The 14895-nt window shown below is 45.1% G+C and overlaps 1 protein-coding gene across 8 annotated transcripts in view; it reads left to right on the top strand.

Annotated features, from left to right (window-relative positions):
• Positions 1-14895, top strand: part of LOC139772826 (uncharacterized) — a 203622-nt gene that overhangs the window by 165798 nt on the left and 22929 nt on the right. For all 8 annotated transcript variants that reach the window (XM_071706758.1, XM_071706756.1, XM_071706760.1 and 5 more), the window contains one exon: positions 14318-14534. In XM_071706758.1, the coding sequence (XP_071562859.1) occupies positions 14318-14534 (217 nt within the window). The remainder of the gene's footprint in view (positions 1-14317; positions 14535-14895) is intronic.

Here is a 14895-nt window from a genome sequence, read left to right as displayed (position 1 = left end):
GAGGGAGAAACAGAGACTAGGTGGTACGGTTTGCCGGAGATACGAAGGAAGGTACAGCGGTGTCTCGACTTCTCTCGTCGTCCACGTGCTGTGCAAGACGAAATAAAAAGGACGCTGAGACAACGGGGCGGGAGGCGGGCGAGGGAGAAGAGCGAGCAACATAAAACGTGTGTGCACGCGCAAAAAAGATAGCGGAGTGCAGAGGGGAGGTCGCGGCGTATCCACGGAGTTGTTCGTGCCGCGCGCGAAATCGCGCCGTCTCCGCTCTCCTCTCTTCGTAATAAAACGATTCCCCCTCCCCCTTGACCAATTTACGCCTTCGAGATCCGCGCCGCAACGGGGTACGCGACGGGCCCTTCGCGCCCGTCAGTTCATAGCCGATAACTCCATCGCAACGTGGGTCACGACTTCGCGATATTCTCCTCGCTCCGACTCTTTTTTTCTCTCACTCCTCTCCCATCGCTCGTACGGGATTTCCTCCTTTTTCTTTCTCCCGCTCCTCCAACGGGCTTCTTCCCCCGTGTCTCTAATTGTACTCGTTCCTCAGGATATGCATCATCGATATTTATGCCGTCGTACTTTATTCGAGCATCCTCGCATCGATTCCTCGCGTCGTCTTCGGGACTCCGCGCGAGGCGGCCCCGGTAACGACATCCGTAAAGTATTCCTTGTCCGTTACATATGGGCATTAATAAAATTCGAAGAGTCATGAGCGTCGCGGATCGCGTCGTGATTTTTTTACGCTGGTGAGGCAGGTGATATCGCGCGATTATTTGTACGGCTCCAAGACAAACGTTCCTTGAGACGTATAATGGATGGACGTCTCGAAACGCATAAATTTTCAATTTGCCATTTCGTTCTCCCTTTTTTAACGCTGAATATTTTTTATTATATTTTACTTACCAGAGATTCTTTTTGTTAATGCCTCGAGATTACAAATATTTATATAATTTTACTTTATTTGATAGAAGCCAAAAGATGTTTAATGCGATGGCACGCAAAACGGTTGCACATTCCGCTAACGAGTTTTGTGTTACGATCGTTTCATTCAATGCGCGTATAGTTTTATCGGCCGTGCTCGTTACGAAGCGCGATTCGAGTGCGAAGAAGTACGCGAGGTATTTCGAGGCCACCGCAATTATTGAGCTGGTGTGTATGTCAAGTTGGAATATTTAGCGGGTCGTTTATTTCCAATCCGGATGCACGTCGCGGTTTGCAGGCTTGTTGCGCCGGTTGTTAAATAAGTAACACGAGTCGAAATCGCGCGGAATCGATGCGATGAATTTTATCGGGCGGTGGAGCGCGATCGTGCCGCGTGTCCCAAGGTCGAGACAATTATCGGATTCATGAATATCTCCGGCTATACGTTTAGCGTCAGTTGGAACTTCGCCGTGCCGTCGTTATTAAGTGGAACGATAAAAACGTCGGAGGCCATTGTTGCTGATTTTATTGCGGGAGGAAGGCCGTAAGACTGCCCGAGATGAATTATTGGAGCGAGGGAGATCTCGATCGTTCCGAGATCACGGATATTTATATGTGCACGTAGTAAATTCAGAGCAAGTATCTTTAGATCGTATTAAAAGGATTATCGGCCTGGTTGTTGCTTGGATGAGATTGAGAGAATTGAGATTAATCCTTTCGCGAGGAAACATCGTGCGATAAGAAATTAAAAACAGAAGAGTGCGTGTAATGCGGGTCTATAGCAAGTGATAAATACATTTACCCGCAGCAACATGTTTTAACTTCTCCGACCGACGTGTATCTCTCGCGATAATTGAGATCGATTCATTTTCCGTGCGCAGGCCCCGCTATTAGTATTTCGCCTTGAGGTGCCATTTACCGCCCTTCACCTTCCAACATTCCCGGTTTCATTCCATATAAATGATCCTATCGATCCTCAAGGTTCGACTGATTATTACCAATACGTCCATATAGATGTCAAACGGAGGTATAATGGATCTGATTATTTTTTTGAAGGGGGAGGGGGTTTACGAGAGTCGCGGGCCTGGGAATTACACGCCGATAGTCATTACTTATGCCGAGGAGAGGTGAATGCGAAGAGGGCTCTCCTCCAATAATTACTTAGACACGCGAGCGACTTTTTTCCACCGGCGAAATTATTGCATTATACATTCGCTCTGTCTTTTTATTGTTACTCATTAGATCTTGAGAAGATAGGTATGGGTCGACAACGCTCGGTCTCTTCAAAGGGAATCGGCATTCAAGGCTGGTATAATTATCGCGAATCCGCCAGATATCGAGGACGATGTCCGTTCAAGTGCGCGAAAGTGTCGACCTTGAGATCCTCATAGAATTATTTGCGTAAAATGAAGCAGATGCTTCCACGGCTGTTCATCGAGCTTTAAATGACATTTGAATCTCTCGGAAGTCAAACTGTAATCGACTCTATGAAATAAAAAGTAGAGAGAAAATTGAAAATTAAATTATAAACTAATTATACACTTTGGTCCTAAAATTAGGAAATTTGCAAAAAGTGGAGTCGATTAATTTAGCTTCCGAGAGTCTCATTCATCGCAACTTTCCATAAATCGAGAAACACTAGAACGAATGTTATCAAAAAGTTAGTATCGAGTTCGCGCGCATATTCGTTATTAATAAGTGTGTCGTGTTAAAAACTCGCGGGTCATCGTCGTCACGGCCTCCGGAAAATAACGATTCGACTTTGCTTTTACGAGGGTCCCCTCTCGTTCCCCTCCTCGCACCGTTGGCGGGAAATAAAACCATAAAGATCTTTTTTTTTTGCGCACTTCGCAGCGACCGAACAATTACTGGAGCCACGTTCAAAGCGCTTTTTATGAGAAAGGCCGCGAAGTCGGCGATGTGTTTTCTGTTTTAGCCGCCGTAACGTTAACGTTGAAAATGCCCCGTATAAACGTCGGCGCGCACTCATAATCGTTATATAGATCGTACGCGCGCCACGTTCTTCCAAGTATATTCTATAAAGCGGGTAACTGGCGGGCCAAGATAGCAGGCAATCAAGAGATACGACGCAAGTTGATCGCTCGACGATCTCCTTCGCGACCTCGTCACTCGGGATGCAATTACCGCGCATGCATGTTGCACGCGAAGTCCATCGCGCCGACCAGTTTCGTAGAGCCGTCTCGGATCGGCAATTATCGATTGGCGACGTAAAAATCGGCGTAAAAAGCTGATTGAGATTAAATTCAATTAGCGAATGCCTCGCGCAATCAGACATTTATGGCCGAGCGATTTGATGATACATATAAGAACGACATTCAACCGCGGTCGCGAGAACAATTTAATGTTGCTCTTCGACATTCGCGAGCGCGGTCAGTTATATAACTCGCGATTCGCGCGTTTTATGATAAACGCGGAGAATATCCTTCTGTTTATGCGCGTCGCGTCGTTCGCGTTTCACGGTACAAAGTTTAGTCGCGAGACCGTAACTCACGGTTCATTATATTTTCAAACGGCGCTTGAAAATACTCGTGCTTATCCTTTCGACATTTAAATGCCGTATGTACATACAATTAGTTACTCCAGTTGCGGAATTTATAACCGATCGTGTGTATACATATGACGCAAATAGTTTCCTGCTACGTTTGACATTTCAAGTTCTCTCGCGATTTGCCTATCGCGAGAAAAACACATGTTCTTTATTTTTCTTGTATCGCGACGAGCTAACGAATTTTTTAAGATTACCACTTGATTTATTTTTTCGTGAGAGAGAATAATATTGTATTACAAGTTTCTTAACGGAGTGTCGAAGCACCGAATATTGAATAATTTTTGAAAAGGTGTGACCTCTGTAACGAAACGGGAATGAAAGGGGAAAGATTAATTATAGAACGTCTCATCACGTGGTGTATGGGACACGGACACCCTGTGTAATTTATTTGGCTAATAAGATAATCTGCAACGAGCCACGATGTATTGAACGGTGCCCGTGTACCTGTAAATCAATTCTAAATTAACTTTCATCCGAGATTAATATCACCGAGATGCCGGCGGACGAGCGCGGCGCGTTCTCTTTCTCTCCCCGACGGCGAGTGCGACGGCTGAAAAAGCGATTTGCGGCATGACAACTCGATCGTATCGATACGCAGGATTTCTCCAAGCGCGCAGACAGTCGCCCCGCGTTCGCCATAACCCGCAAGAAAAAGCTGTCGTCTCGTAGGATCGGCGCAATATCGCCGATCCTGACCAAGGGGGGGGAAAGGGGCAATGGGCGCGGGCGGGGGACACGGCGCGGCGGAGCGAGAGACGATTTTATCTCGGCGCCGTAACTCATACCGGTTTTTCGGGTGGCGAGCAGGGTGGCGCGCGATTTCTTGCCAATCAGCGTGTCCCGGCAAGGGTGGGCCCTTTATTCCGAATCGATTAAAAGATAAATAAACCATGCCGTCGGCGGTTTATTCTTCACATTACATCCTAGCCGCACCGAGACGACTCCGATATTTCCAGTTATTATTGAGTCGAAATCGCATTTGCCTCGCGGTTATCTCCCGTTCGAATATGCACGCTGATGCGCACGTATCGATATATCGTTATGAGAATGCGAATGCAAAAGGCTATATGCGATCTTAGCGTCGTGAGAGCGGTTTTAAAATCCGTATAAAAAAATTTAAAAGTTCAATTTAATCAAAACAGAATTTTAAAAAATATCTATTTTATTGTTTTTTTTTTACATATTTTCGTTAGCTATCGAAGGTGTAGTGGAACAGTGATATAGAGATATATCACAAACACCAATTTTTGATATAAAGATCATCCGCCTCTCCTGACGCTAATACCGCGAAAATAAATGCTCTTTCGTTTCATTAATTACCGCTTATTGTTTATGAAATGAACATGAGTAAGTGTTATAAATTAGTGGCGACTTTTAATATTATTCTACCGAGGTTGCGGCACGTATCAAGTATATTTTCTCAGACGCAAAAATAACCAGTCACGGCGCTGACGCGCGCACAAACATATACACACACGTATACACACGTATATATGTATGTGTATATGTACATAGTTGCGGGAAGATTTAATCGTCGAGCATCGGCGCGGGATAGTTACATAATTGCTTGCATCCCGTGGCCAACTCACGCGCGTCGATTCATCGACGATTTATGTTTTTGCCGAGGCGAATTCTCTCTCTATCCCTCTCTTTGCGAACGGCTCGTCTAAGCGCGAACCTTACCGCGGAAGCTACGTGTATGTACATACACGCCGCGGTAATTGATTTTATATTTAATTTAATTAAATGGACGTCGTGGCACCGGCTTTCAGCGGATTCTCTTCCCTTGTCGTCGCTTAACGCGTACTGTCGCGCGGCCCCGACGTCTGTTTTACGTGCATTATTGCCCGCGCGGCTAGACGCGAGTTGTAAAATTGTGCTCTTTACACGTGTGTCCTCGACGCGTTTTGCGTGGCTTAATGTCGCTGTGGCCTCGCTGCTAAACGGAAGACTCAAGACACTCGGGACGTAAGTCGTTTCCCATCCACTTCTCGTAAATTCGTCGCTTTATTCGCGTCTTCATTGAATTCGCCGATTGGTACGAATTTTATTTCCGAGTTTTGAGAACATTAATGAACTACTCTTTCTTGACTCATCCAATGAAAAAGTGAACGTCTCGGTGAAATAAAATTATAGATAAATTCTGATATCATGATTCTAGCCTGCATATAACTCCTGTTAAAATAATTGCAATTGTTTCAATCCCCTTGTGGCAACGGTGAGAACTCGGTGAGAAAATTAAAAGTTTTCGATCGATTAAGTTGAAAAATTGTTAAGGGATTGTAAGATACCAAAGTAATTGAACAAATAATTGTCGAGGCATTTCGGATCTCGATCTCGCGGGCAAATGAAGATTTTGCTTCCCTGCGAAAGCGCAAAAATCCTAATGGGCAATATAGCCCCTCGGCGATAAAAAGAGGCTTTAGCACCGTTCCGCAGAAGTCATCACGCAGAAAATCGTTACGTGGCGATTGCCGGTCGGTGTTCCAACGTGCTGCGGCGGACAACGTGCCTATATATTCCGACATCATAATGCGAGTGATAAAACGAAAGGATCGGGGTAGGATGCATGTGATCGTCACCGTTGGCCGAGACGCCCGAGACGCAAGGGCTCGATTATCGTACCAGCAACGTGGTATTATGAGTCGATCGAGACGTGTGTTTTGCCTGTCATTTGCGGATATTAATACGCCTGTTCGACCCGAATAAATTGCCTTCGCATAAATTGCAATTCCCCTTCGTTTGCCTATCGAGCGTCGCGTACGTACGTGTCGATCGAGGCCTTAAAAACGATCGGGGGCAAATACGGCACCGCGCGTGTAACGCAAACTGGAACGCATAACCCGGTGTGATCGGTAGTCGTAATTGCCGTTTCGTAACTATTCCGATAATGATGGTAATGCGCTATTAATAAAATGATCATAGATTGCGTCCTCGCTATTCATATACGCCGATAGCGGCGTTTAATAATTAATTATACATTAATGCATATTATACGTTGTCTGTTCGTAAGAAGCCGGTTCTTTCGAATGAAGTCTTCAAAGAGAACGGAACGTGCGCTCTTTACGAATATATTACGTGTTGCATGAATATTACACATGATATAACTTGGGCAAATGTAAATGTAGCACTTGTCAGTTTTGTATATAGTCATTGTAAAACGATTACGTAGGATAATTAACGTTTTATTACTGCCAGACTCATTAAATGATAGAATGTATAATTATAACGTCATATATGGATTGTATTATACAATTGTGTTACGTCAATTGAAGTTTCACTCAAATAAACGAGCGTTTTGATTTTTTTTTTACTCCTTTCGTCTATTATGCGTCAGTCGACACAACAGGTAAAAAAATTTTTTAAAAGCGAATTGTTTGAGAGCTCATCTTCACGACCGGCGGCATCGACATAACGACGTTTGATAATTTCTTCTTAATCAAGGCACATTTAATTAAGGACCGTTCCGCTCCTCCCTTCCCGTAATAACAACAATAATCCGAACGAAATTAATTATCGCCGAGACCTCGCGCGCCGTATATTCTGAGGTAATTGGCCGCTATGAAGTTATGTTTGTACTATAATATTTGATCAACATGTGAAACATGATATAAACACCTATATCAAATTTATTATTGAAAAGACAGCGCAGTGTCTCGCGTTGTGCTGTGTTAATAATTTCCGCCGAGCACGGGATTATCGATTGTTTTGTGATATTCTATACGCGTTAAAAATGACTTTCGCTGAATTTACAAACTTCCGAATAAATAATATTGTTTACCAAATCTGGATGCGAGGAATGTTCGGACGAGTACGCGTAAAGGAAATGCAAGAGGTTATCTGTTTCCACGCCCGTGCGTTTATGATTTACCATTCGTATATTATCCTTATGATTGTCCTTTTTTCTTCGTGGCTGAACAGTGGCCGCCTCCCGTTCGATAACGTCGTGAAAAAGTGAGCACTCCGCCCACTCGAGCATCTTTTATTGAATTCGCGGAACCGCCGCTCGTCTTCCTCGTTTCAAGCTTTATAAATGAGCCTCCGCGCCGCGAAGTTCGTAAAACGTGGCCATTATAAAAGGTTCCGGCGTTGTCTTCTGGGAATTTCGCGGGAACGGGCAAATTTTATTAATGTTAATTTTAGCTAAGTGCTATACGCTTATCTGGGACGTATTACGTTGAATTATACGGACTTGCGTCCTTTTTTAATCGAGTTACGGCGATCGTGATGGATGTAATTATAATTTATTTCTCGGTTTTTTTTATACGCGCAACTTTTATAACGCCGGTCCACCTGGCACTTACGATAGATTACGGCAATATCGCGGAAAGGTCAGAGACCTCGTATTTCTAACCGGGCGGAGTCACGTTAGTAATTTTTCCTGATGCACCTAAAAACGTCCGCTCCCCCTCCCCCTCGGGTTATCTAACTGGAAATATTTATCATACAAGATGAAACATTCAAGGCGAGCCCATGTATCTCTCGAATAATTCAGAGATAAGTCACCCAACTTCGCAGACTTCCTCTCGCGATCCATTTATCGGCGCGTCGATTTTTCCTCGAGACTATTTATATGATGGAGATGCATCCTGCAATTGTACGATTTCTCGCTACTAAAAATTTATGAGCCCTAATAATTAAGTACGTAAGACCTGGAATTTGTTTTCCCGCTTCGCGGGTTTCAAGCCTCAAATTACGTTTTAAATACGTATCACTCCAACGGAGCGAGATGAACAACCCAGTGGGAACGAAAATAATTCACCGTCCGCTGTTTTGCCCCCTCTTCCCCCGTCTCTCTCTCTGTCCCACTCTTTTCTTGTTTCTCCGAGTAAAAGAAGAACTGCCGCGAAAAAGCGGCGCATTGCGTCGTTCGCAAAACCGCCGGTTAAATCTCCAACTCGCGAAATACTCGCGGTCGACGAGAAAGGAGAGGTGGAGGGTGACAAAGGGGAAGAAGGACGCGATAAATTCCAGATACGAAAATTAATGCCGCGCGGAACGATATTCCGGCGTGCACGACAACGACGACCGACGATGGCGATGCAGTCCGCGTCGTACGCACTGCATACTGAGCGGAACATTACCCGGCATTATAAATGAGAATCGTAAAACATTACGGCACATCCACCACCTCCGTTTTTCTCCTTCTGTTTCTCGGTCCCCGCACCGTCGCGCGCCCGCTTTGCTTTACGTTCCCGGGGTCTCATTCTCTCTTTCGCCGCCGTCCAAGATAAACTTACAACGACCGTCGACTTCTGAATTATCGTCCCTCGTTTGCGCTTTTCACGACGGCGACGCCGACGACGTATCTTCGACCTTTTGTCCCCCTCCGTCCCCCTTCCGGCTCGATGCGCGCAGCATCCTCTCGCTTCCACGGAAAACGAGGTCGAGCGGATGTTAATTATCGAATGGCGCTATCTACTCGGTGATTTATGAGGATTACTTCCATTCCGTTCTAGCTGCCATAACCCAGCATTTGTGTCTCCGCTGTATTGCGGCATTAAACAATCGTATACCTATTTATCGAATTCGCTGTGTTAAAGCTTCAATTATATTCGACTCGCTCGTAATAACGTTTCTGCTTTTATTGCGTTTCAGAAGAGCGGGTTAAAGGGGCGACGATTAAACACGGATGCCATTATTGCGAGCAGTAATGGCTAATTGATTAATGTGTTAAGAGATCTCGAGGAAATACCCCGCGCCGCTATTACGGGCACGGTGATTGAAGAAAGAGCGAAACGAGCGAGTGAATCATCCGCGATTATTCGGCAATTGAGCGATCGCACGGTTAAACTCGGCTTACTTAATTTTATTACGCGCGGAAATTACGATCGACGGTGTCTACTGTGTGTCTTCTGCTCCTTTCCGCCCAAATTATAACTCTGTCTGCTGATTGTCAAGTAATTTGTTACATTGTCACGTTTATTTTCATTAGTTTCATCTCAGCGATATAGGCTGGAGAAGCATGGATCATTCGGGTCACTCGTTCATGAACGAGTGGTAATTAAGCGAGCGTCACGTAACACGCGCTGCTCCCTTTCGTTCCTGCCACGAGCGTTGGCATAAAGCGTTCCTTCCTACGAGGGATTGTATCCTACGCGAGTGACTTATCGCGTGATGAATCAGTATCAGTTTAGCCAACCAGATGATCATCGTCCATCGATTCGATTACCGAGCTCTTCTTTTTCCTTCCCTGCGGTATTCCTGGATCGTCGTGACGTTTGACGCGACATTGCGACGACGCCCACGTTGCCGACGATTGACTTCTGAAACTGTCACAGCTCATCGAGCTTTGCCGTGTGATGCGCGGACACCTTCGATTTTATCATCTCTCCCCTGTTACCTTCGCGATCTATAATAAGACTAGGGCGCATTGTGCATGTGCATGCAGTGCCGTGACGGAGACTATATAATTGTCGTTCATTAAGGAATTAATTGAGTATTCGGGAGAGAGTACGCACACACACACACGTACCTCTGCACATGTCGTAATCAAGGTAAGCACCTTTTGTGAGAAATGGAGGCGGGCACGCAATTACCGGTGAAGAGTTACTAATTAATGAATTAATTAACTGTCGGTATCTAATGACCTAAATATCTCCGAGACTTCGTGCACGCGGTCATTCTATTTTCAGTCGTCAATTTATTGATTCATTACTAAAAGTACCGGAATTACTTCGTTCATTCCCCTAAATAGTCTAAATTGAAACGGAAAAATCATACTATCCGAATTGCAAGTCGATCTTATTTTTCATCGTCAAACGATAATGTTTGACAAAGGGACAACTTCGTTATTGTTATTTTTCAGCGTGTACAATTCAGGGATTCGGTTAAATTAATCGCACGTCGTTGCATCTCGTTTCGCAACGCCGCATTGCAACAGCGAAGCACCAAATGCTCTTTGTAGACGATTGTAGACGCGGAGGCACCTTTCATTACGCCCGACAATTGCTCGAGTTCAATAATGGCGATATTAATGCGGGAACACAGCGTCGTCGATCGTAAATTAGATATTCCGATTGACGTCGACGAACGCTCATTGTCGATCCATATTCCCGGCTTTGACGCGAGACTTTTAATAGTGGCAGAGTTTAATAACGCGAATCTCTCTCTCTCTCTAAAATTTTATATTCTCGTCACGAGAATGCGCGCAAAATGAAAAAGCTGCACAACGTCGTAACGCGAAAGTGGGTTTAAAATCAATTATCTTAAAATTATTGTTAAATCAGTTGAGTTTTACTAATATTGTTACAATTTATTACAAATTTGTTGTGATAAGTACAAATGATAGCTGTACGCTTAAGTGCTGCATATATAATCAAATTACATAGTCCGCTTTTATTTTATGCTGCGTTCGTCGCAGGAAATTCATAATAACTCAACAATTGTGAGAGATTCCGATAATTGATTCGGCCTCGCTTTAAACGACGCGACTTTACGTAACGACGTGTTCGCCGTTTCATTCAATTATACAATATCTAGTTCGGCGTTTAGCGAAACATTATTGCACCGTGCTCGCTGTAACGAATGGGCTGCCACTTGTTACCCGAAAGAGAGGCGTACCTAGTCATTCGGTCCGCGATCCGGCGGGCTGACATTCTCTGGGAAACGTTACTCGCGAACAATCGTATATTTACGTACGTACGTATGCGAGTTTAATTATCCGCGGTTGACAGGTACGTACGACGCGTACGGCACGACGTGCCCCCGCGCGATTGTCTCGAGAGCCAATTTGTGAGGCTCGGGAACGAGCGCGGTTGGTCCCGCTGTCACAATTAAAGTCGTAAAATCGCCGACTAATAGCCTTGTTACGTTAATTCAGTGTAATGTCGCACGGTAACGATAAACGCGTACGGTATATAGGTATGCAAGAACGTTCGCGTAAGGAAGAGGAGAAGGAAGGAGGGGGCGAACGAGGGGACTGACATAAATTTAATTTAACGACCTCCAGGTCAGCGCGTCGCGTCGCATCGAGCCGAGCCGAGCCGAGCCGAACCGAGAGGGAGGAATAAGGGCCCTGCGTGCGGAGTTGATTGGGGCCCCGAGATCTGGAGTTGGCGGACGTGTGGTGGCACCCGATGATTTACCTCTCTCGAAATAAGACTCGCGGAGATCGTCGCGTATTCGCGATCGAGGAACGGAACACCCTCGGTGAGCTCCGCGAGGCTTTATGTTCTCTCAAGCATTGGCCACGAGCATATATATCGATTTACGATGTTAGTGCGCGAGTACCCCGCACGGATTGTGTCCCTCTGGCTTGTTTTACGCGGGTAATTAACGTGCGTTATTTACGAACACCTCGGTATTGGTAAATATGGAGATTTAAATATTATGCCTAGATTGTACGACAGGTTTATTACGTCTCTAACTAGTTTCTCTTTTCCATTACCATTAAATTTTACCGGAGACGTTCTTGTAATTAGAATCATTGCTATATATATATATATATATATATGTGTGTGTGTGTGTATGTGTGTGTATGTGTGTGGGTGTGTGAGAAATAAGAGTAATACTGTATTTCACAATAACTTGTACTTTATTTTCTGCGTGCTAACCACGCGAAAAAATATTTATCGCAGACGTATCGGTTTCTGGACATTTTAAAGAGTTTGCAGTATTAATTTCATTTTCTCCCGATGTACCTAATAGTTTGCCCGATTATACGCGGTACAGTAACCTATTATATAAAATAATTTTATGTAAAACCGGTGGAACACTGCGTATACTAGCTGGCTCGTTTGGCGTGGTAATTACACAGCCAGCGCAGCGCGGTTTATTTTCCCTTTCGAGATCGTCTAATCAAGAGAGGGGGAGTGAGAGAGAACTCTCGCTACGTTCATCCGGACACAAGGGAACGGGTAAAAGCTATCGTATTAAAGTCGTTTCTGTCGCAGTACGGCGTCTCATTTTGCGTCCGAGAAAAAGGATTAAATCGCGGTTTCCGCCGCCAGTCGCCGGTCGTGATTACCTCGCGTGCAACGGGCGGCGTGTGACGGGAAATAATGCCGTGGAAAGCGACGGCGGAGCGTGTATGCAGCCCGTGCACTCTCTCAGTGACGAGGATTATTTAGGTAGTGATGCAAACACCTTGCGTACATGCCTCGCATGTATGTACGTATATACAATCGTACGACGTAACCGCAACAGCACACTCGAAGGCAACGGCACCGAGCGAGCGTGACTAAAAAAAAAAAGGGATTGAGTTTTCGCGCGCGATACGTCTATCTGTAGTGGTTTCGTTTTGCAAAGAATGCGGATGACTTTCGAACGGAAAAGAAACTTAATTTCCTAGCGCTCTCATATGTATCGCGTGTACATTTGCGCTGTATCGTTGTTCCGTAATTTTTTTCGTATCTTATAATCTGTAATTTTTTTCATTCTCAAAAGATTTATTTTCTCAGCGAACGCCACTATTATCGAAAAATCTTCACCGATCCGGCAGTAGCCGCAATCGATTTATAAATTATAACTCTTCGTTCTTTATGTGTATGTGTCTGTCGCGACGGTATCTTTGATCGGCAATATTATCCGAGATAGGTCGCGTCACGACATAGGCTTCCCCGTTTCTCTCATCGGTATCGCGGCGGGCGAGTGGGCGTGATTAGCCGGTAAAGTGATCATCGCTGATGAGCTCTTCGCCGGAAAGGGAATGAATAATAGCCCAGTCGGAGAAAACACGTTCTGATTGAGTTAACCGTGTGCGTACGTCATTACATCGGCGCGGCAACTCGTCGGATTCTCCCGATGATGCAAGGCCGACCGCCGTCGCGAGTGCGTGTAATCCCGGCGACGTATTTGGGTCGTTCTTAATTAACTCGCCAGGTACCCTCTCATACGGGATGCGACGAATTTGCGCGCGTCTTCATTCCGCTAAACTCGATCCATATTTGTAGCTACTCGTAGCACCGAATATTAACGAGTCTCTGTCGTAAAATATTATATTTAGTTTGCCATATCTTTTAATTGATTCTCTGTGTGTGTGTGTGTAATTCGACTTAAATTAATCTAGTTTAATCTTTAATTTAAAAATAACGATGTGACGCCTTTTTTCGTTCTCATTAGCTATTACCGGTCGTCACGCGATCGACAACTATTGCGACACGTCGGAAAAACGCCACGACGATTAACATTTCGCGCGGTGCGCTTTACGGATACTTCTTGTATATCAAGCGGTATCATCCTATTTACAACACGCTGGTAATGGCATCGTGTTTGCGGCCGTAAATTGCTGCGGAACGTCTCCCGAGCTGACAAGTAACACGGCGAAGCTCGCGCACGGCCATTACGGGCATCGGCCTGCGGCTTTCCAACTCGAACGCGTTTTAACTCCGTTGTAGCGTCGCGCATCGATCATGAGATTCATGAGCATCGTCGGTCTGAGGCCACCGACTCTCTTAGTCTTCCTTTCTTTCTCTCGCCTCGCACGGTCGCTTCTCGCTCGCTCGCTTCACGCGCGTCGATATTCTCCAATTATGGCGATCCGCTCGACAAAATCAGGCGCAGGCAAAGGAAATCATTATCTTTATTTTATGCAGGATACGCTAAGTGTGAATCATAAATGCCACATTCCATACATCGGCCGGTCAGATTCGACGGTGAAATAGTTGGTCGATGAAAGAATTCTTGGCGGAGTTCTTGATGATAATTTCGACGATCTTCCAAGACAAGGTCTTGGGCCGATTCCTCTAAGTCTCGAGAGAAAATATCAAAACTTTAAGAGACTTTCGTCATGCGTTCGAAATGATTTAAAGTTAGCTCGTTAGCCCTATCACATTGGCTGCGATACGATCAAGCGAATAACAAGCGTCGCACACGTTCTTGTTTCAGGTTGCGACACGACCTTGGAGCCCGGATCAGGGCAAGACGCGGGAGATGACCAAGCTCTGCAACCATAAGAGGAAACTTCTGCTGCCGGCCGCGGCCGCCAGTCCTGTTGCGTCCTGTACGCCGGCGGTCTCGTCGTCGACTTTATCTTCTGGCCCGACAACGGCCTCGATTCATGCGAACGCCGACTCGCCCACGTCACCGGATAAAGCCAGAAAAGGTAAGGACGCGAATGCTACCAGAACGATCGGATTATAGCCCGGATCGAACGAAAGAAATCGCTACCGGCAAAACACGATAATGAAGAAATATAGTAGGAGTGTATTAGAAACGCAAAACGAAAGCTGTTTTATAGCATACGAGTATAATATGAGTTGAAAGTTTTGGTAAAAGTAGAAATGTGGCAAAATCTAAATATTGATATAATGTAATATTTATGATTTGATAATGAGATACACCATTTTCGACTTACAATGATTATATGTTTTATAAAGTATTTGCGCTAAACTTTTGAATGTTCTTTCGTATTAGGCAATCGAACGATCCTGCGATCGATCAAAATCAAGATTCTTCCATCCTCA

Source organism: Temnothorax nylanderi, unplaced genomic scaffold (genome assembly GCF_030848795.1).
Source record: "Temnothorax nylanderi isolate EJ_2023f unplaced genomic scaffold, tnyl_v1.0 TNYL_tig0054_pilon, whole genome shotgun sequence".
Lineage (NCBI taxonomy): Eukaryota > Metazoa > Arthropoda > Insecta > Hymenoptera > Formicidae > Temnothorax > Temnothorax nylanderi.
Note: the sequence above shows the minus strand (reverse complement) of the source record. Positions and strands in the feature narration are given on the sequence as shown.